We start from the raw sequence: 4,666 nt of genomic DNA, 5'->3' as shown, positions 1-4,666 counted from the left end.
TTATTTATTAGATAATTATAATTTTTGAATAATCATAAATACATGTTATTTGAGTAATTTACTGAATAACAATTAGATATATACATAACCAAGATATCTAACATATAAATAAACGAGACCAACATAATTTATTCGAAAATATAATAAATAATAATTTACATACATACACACACATGTGACTTTATCTTTACCAATATTAAAAGATTCAATTTTAATGGTGTATTTCAGCGTTATTGATATATATACTAGAAGAAAATAACAAAAGTTTTTTATGTTCCGAAAATAAGAATGATTAATTAAATTAAGTTTTTTTGAATGTGTTAAAAACTAAATAAATTATGTCAATTTTAATTTATGAATTGACAATTATGTGACATCTTATAAAATTAACTTTACATAATAGAGAGGATTAAAAGTTAAGTACACGGTCGAGATCAACTTTAGTTAATGAATTAAGAAATCAGCAATGATATTAAATCAACATTAATGTTGAATTAAAAAAATAACTTCTTTCTTAAAAAAATAACTTATATTAATTATAGTGTAAATTTAACTTTGGTGAATATTACGATTGCAGGGCTTGACAACTTTAATTATGCATTTCTAATCCTTTTAAATTAAGCAAGTTAATTGTAAATTAGTAATGACTTTAGTAATAAAATATCTCATTACTCTGAGTTTATTTGACCAAAACTCAAAAAATTTACCCAATATACATATATGTTGACAATATTTGATGGATTAACTTCAATCTTTTCCTTTTACATGTGCGGTGACTATCCTGCTTGTATTCATTTAGTAAATACAAATTACACGACACAAATAAGAAAATATGTATTATGATTAATGAGATATATTAAAAATGTTATGAATATTATTAATGTTTTACATGAAAATCATACACACCGACGATAGATACTCTACTTGTATTTAATATATTTTAGACGTTCTACAATATTTATCAATAAGAAAATGATTAATTTTTTTACTAATATAATATATAATTGTATGGTCTACAAAAAAAATCTAGAAAATGAGCTGGGTCCCGCACGGATTATTATGCTAGTTCATATCTAACAGGCTAACACATATTATTCTTATTAACATAATAATCATATGATTATTTGTAACTCAATTATTACTATATGTATTAAGTTTCAATAAATATTTTTATTATAATATAAAATATATTGCCGGAATCTATAATTAGAAGTATTGTACAAAAAAATTTATATGCAACAAGTGTATGCCGAGCCAAGACCGAAAGCGGTGATATTTGTTCAAAAAAGAGGAATTAAAGACACATTTTGTTACCTCGAACATCTGAAAGAGAGCATTTCAAATTTGCACTTGTTTAATGTAATCAAGTGGGGGATAGTCAACCCATAAAAATACAAACAAATATTATTCTCCAACCAACTATATTTATTCATGTCCGCTACAAATATTACTCCCTTTTCAGATATTTATTTTTCTCCGAACCAATAAATAAATTAAAATAGTGCCTTAATTATTCTTTTTCAAAAGTCAACTCCTTTCTATCTCTCCCAACAATTCCTTTTCATCTGCTTCAAAACTAACACCTGCACTTCACCAATATCATACTTTCCACTTCCCCCTTCCCACAACCAACCTATACACACACTTCTTCATATATATCTTTATCTATCTTTTACTAAACATAAACTTAAATATATTCTCATGGGCAACGGAATAGGAAAATTTAACCTGTGTTTCGCCGGAGACGCCGGAGAAATTTCCCGGCGACATCATGATATAGCAATTTATCTCTCAAACCCACTTGATGAAGGATTGGGTCATTCTTTCTGTTACATCCGACCCGACCCATCTCGTCTTTCCTCTTCAAAACTCTACTCCGATGACTTCCCGCCACTTTTCCGTACAATTTCCGGCGCTTCAATTAGTGCTAATACTTTCACTCCTCTCTCTACATTAATTGACCCTTTTTTATACAACAATTCTACACTTGATAAAGCTTCTTCTTTTGAAAGTTCAGAGTCTTTTGCTGCAATTCCGTTACAGCCCATTCCCCGGAATGTTATTCCGGCGGTTCGTTCCGGCCCAATTTGTAATAGCTCCGGTATGTTATTTGGGTCGGGTCCAATTGAAAGAGGGTTCTTGTCGGGTCCAATTGAGAGGAGTTTTATATCCGGGCCTTTAGAGAATCAGTCTGAACAGTTGTTAAGGTACAGGCCTAAGTCTAAGAAATGGGCTTTTATGAAAATAATTAAAAGGGCTATTTCAAAATCAAATCTTTTGCCTATTGGGAAAGAGAAAGATGTTGATTGGGGTCAGAATGGGAATATTGATAATTTAACTATGAATAATCATAATTTGAGTAGTCAAGTTAGTTTAGTTGATGATGATGTTGATGATCATGAGATGTTTGATGGTCGAAATGTGCAGTGGGCACAAGGGAAGGCGGGTGAGGATCGGATTCATGTTGTGATCTCGGAGGAACATGGTTGGGTTTTTGTTGGGATTTATGATGGTTTTAATGGTCCGGATGCTACGGATTATCTTTTGAGCAATCTTTATTCGAATGTTTATAAGGAGCTTCAAGGTTTGTTATGGAATGATAAAAATGATGAGAGCGAAGAGAAATGTTCTTGTGGGGGAGAAGGTGATTTGAAGAGAAAGAGAGGTGAGAATACGAAGAAATTTGAGGATAGAGAGAGGAGTTGCAAGTGTGGAAATTTAATGCATAAATTTGAGACTTCGGATTTTTCAAGTTGTGGTTTAAATGGAGCAGGAAACGTTAATCATTCGGATGTGTTGAGAGCTCTTTCAGAGGCCTTGAGGAAAACAGAAGAGGCGTATTTGGAAATTGCTGATATGATGGTCATGGAAAACCCCGAGTTAGCTTTGATGGGATCGTGTGTTTTGGCAATGTTGATGAAGGGGGATGATGTTTACTTGATGAATGTTGGAGATAGTAGAGCTGTTTTAGCTCAAAAGATTGATTTGGAAAGGATAAGTGAGGAAACCTTGAGTGATCTTGATAGGATTGATGTTGATGAATTTGGCAGTTTCACTAGCTTGGCTTCTTCGCAGTTAACTGTTGATCATAGCACATCGGTGGAAGAGGTAACATTTATTTCATTTAATTCCATTTCGCTTCATAAGTTTCCTTGGCTGCTGTATTTTCAATTGTCTAATTAGTTATATCACTATTTCTTTAGGAAGTTCAAAGGATTAAGAGTGAGCACCGGGATGATTCCTCGGCAATAACAAAGGGCAGGGTTAAAGGTTCGCTGAAGGTTACCAGAGCTTTTGGCGCTGGTTTTCTCAAGCAGGTATACTTGATATTTCCAGCTTATAACTCTGTTTTATGCTTAATTTAAGTAACAGGAATTACAAATTTTTCTTATGATTAATTATGATACGTAATCAATCACCTTGTTAAAGATTTATTAAGACGAGTATAAGTTTACTATCAATTTAAAATTTGTAAGATGAAAATGCCACGCCTTAGTCTATTTGAATATCTGCTTATGCATTGGCTACATTATGGAGATCTGGTAAAATTTGTGTACTGCATATCAGTGTGAAGATTTGTTGATGATCCTGTTGAGATTTATTGGTTGAACTGTCTTATCTTGCAGCCTAAATGGAACGATGCATTGCTAGAGATGTTCAGAATCGACTATGTAGGAAATTCCCCCTACATTAGCTGTTCCCCTTCACTTTATCACCATAGACTCGGTCATAAAGATCGATTTTTGATCTTATCTTCCGATGGACTCTACCAGTACTTCACAAATAAAGAAGCAGTCACTGAAGTTGAAACTTTCATAGCCTTGTTCCCCGAGGGAGATCCTGCGCAACATCTCATAGAAGAAGTACTGTTTCGTGCTGCTAAAAAAGCTGGTAAGATAATTTATTTAAGCAAATTAAAAAAATAACTACTACCTAAGTGGCCCATCAATATCAAATTTGCAAATTCAAACAACACTCAAGTCCTCTAACATGTATTGCAGGTTTGGATTTCCATGAGTTGCTAGATATTCCACAAGGGGACAGAAGAAAATACCATGATGATGTATCAGTTATCATCATATCGTTCGAAGGAAGAATATGGCGTTCATCGGTGTAAATATTGTTTTATTTCATTTTTTTCGATGTTATTAGAGATGTAGAAACCCTAGATAGAAATCAAACAACCACATTAGCGTGTAATATAGCATACAGTAGAGTTTTAAGATGAAAAAGAGACGGTGATACTTCACATATGAACCAGCTGAGATGTGATTTCTGTTGGCAGGCACACTCAATACACACCTACTTTTGTAATGAAAATTTTATAACGAGTGGAACATTATTTCATTTCTTAATAATATCTTCAATTTAGTGGGTTTTTTATGTTCTATATTCTCGTTCGTTTACAAGTTGTAATAATTGGAAAAAGGATAAATAATAAATTAAAAAGGGACCTATAAATCTTCTCATAAGTTGAGTTTGAAATATTCTAGATGCTAGTGATGCCTTTGTTGTTTAGTAGTAATATTTCTTTTGTGAGAATGATGATAGTGGGAAAGCAAGTCAACTACTGGAATAATTAAGTTGCTCCACACGTTTTACTATTAGACACCTCTAGTTGACTAATTTTCTTTTCTAAATATTCAATTCTATTATTTTAGTATTT

At 32.3% G+C, this 4,666-nt stretch overlaps 1 protein-coding gene across 1 annotated transcript; it reads left to right on the top strand.

Moving 5' to 3' along the window:
• Positions 1–1,528: 1,528 nt before the first annotated feature.
• Positions 1,529–4,378, top strand: LOC141720592 (putative protein phosphatase 2C 23). The gene is made up of 4 exons (XM_074523083.1): positions 1,529–3,108; positions 3,204–3,317; positions 3,627–3,891; positions 4,002–4,378. The coding sequence occupies exons 1-4, from the start codon at positions 1,702–1,704 to the stop codon at positions 4,115–4,117; spliced, it is 1,902 nt and encodes a 633-aa protein (XP_074379184.1). The 5' UTR covers positions 1,529–1,701; the 3' UTR covers positions 4,118–4,378.
• Positions 4,379–4,666: the final 288 nt, after the last annotated feature.

This window comes from Apium graveolens, chromosome 4 (assembly GCF_009905375.1).
Source record: "Apium graveolens cultivar Ventura chromosome 4, ASM990537v1, whole genome shotgun sequence".
In the NCBI taxonomy this organism is placed as follows: domain Eukaryota; kingdom Viridiplantae; phylum Streptophyta; class Magnoliopsida; order Apiales; family Apiaceae; genus Apium; species Apium graveolens.
Note: the sequence above shows the minus strand (reverse complement) of the source record. Positions and strands in the feature narration are given on the sequence as shown.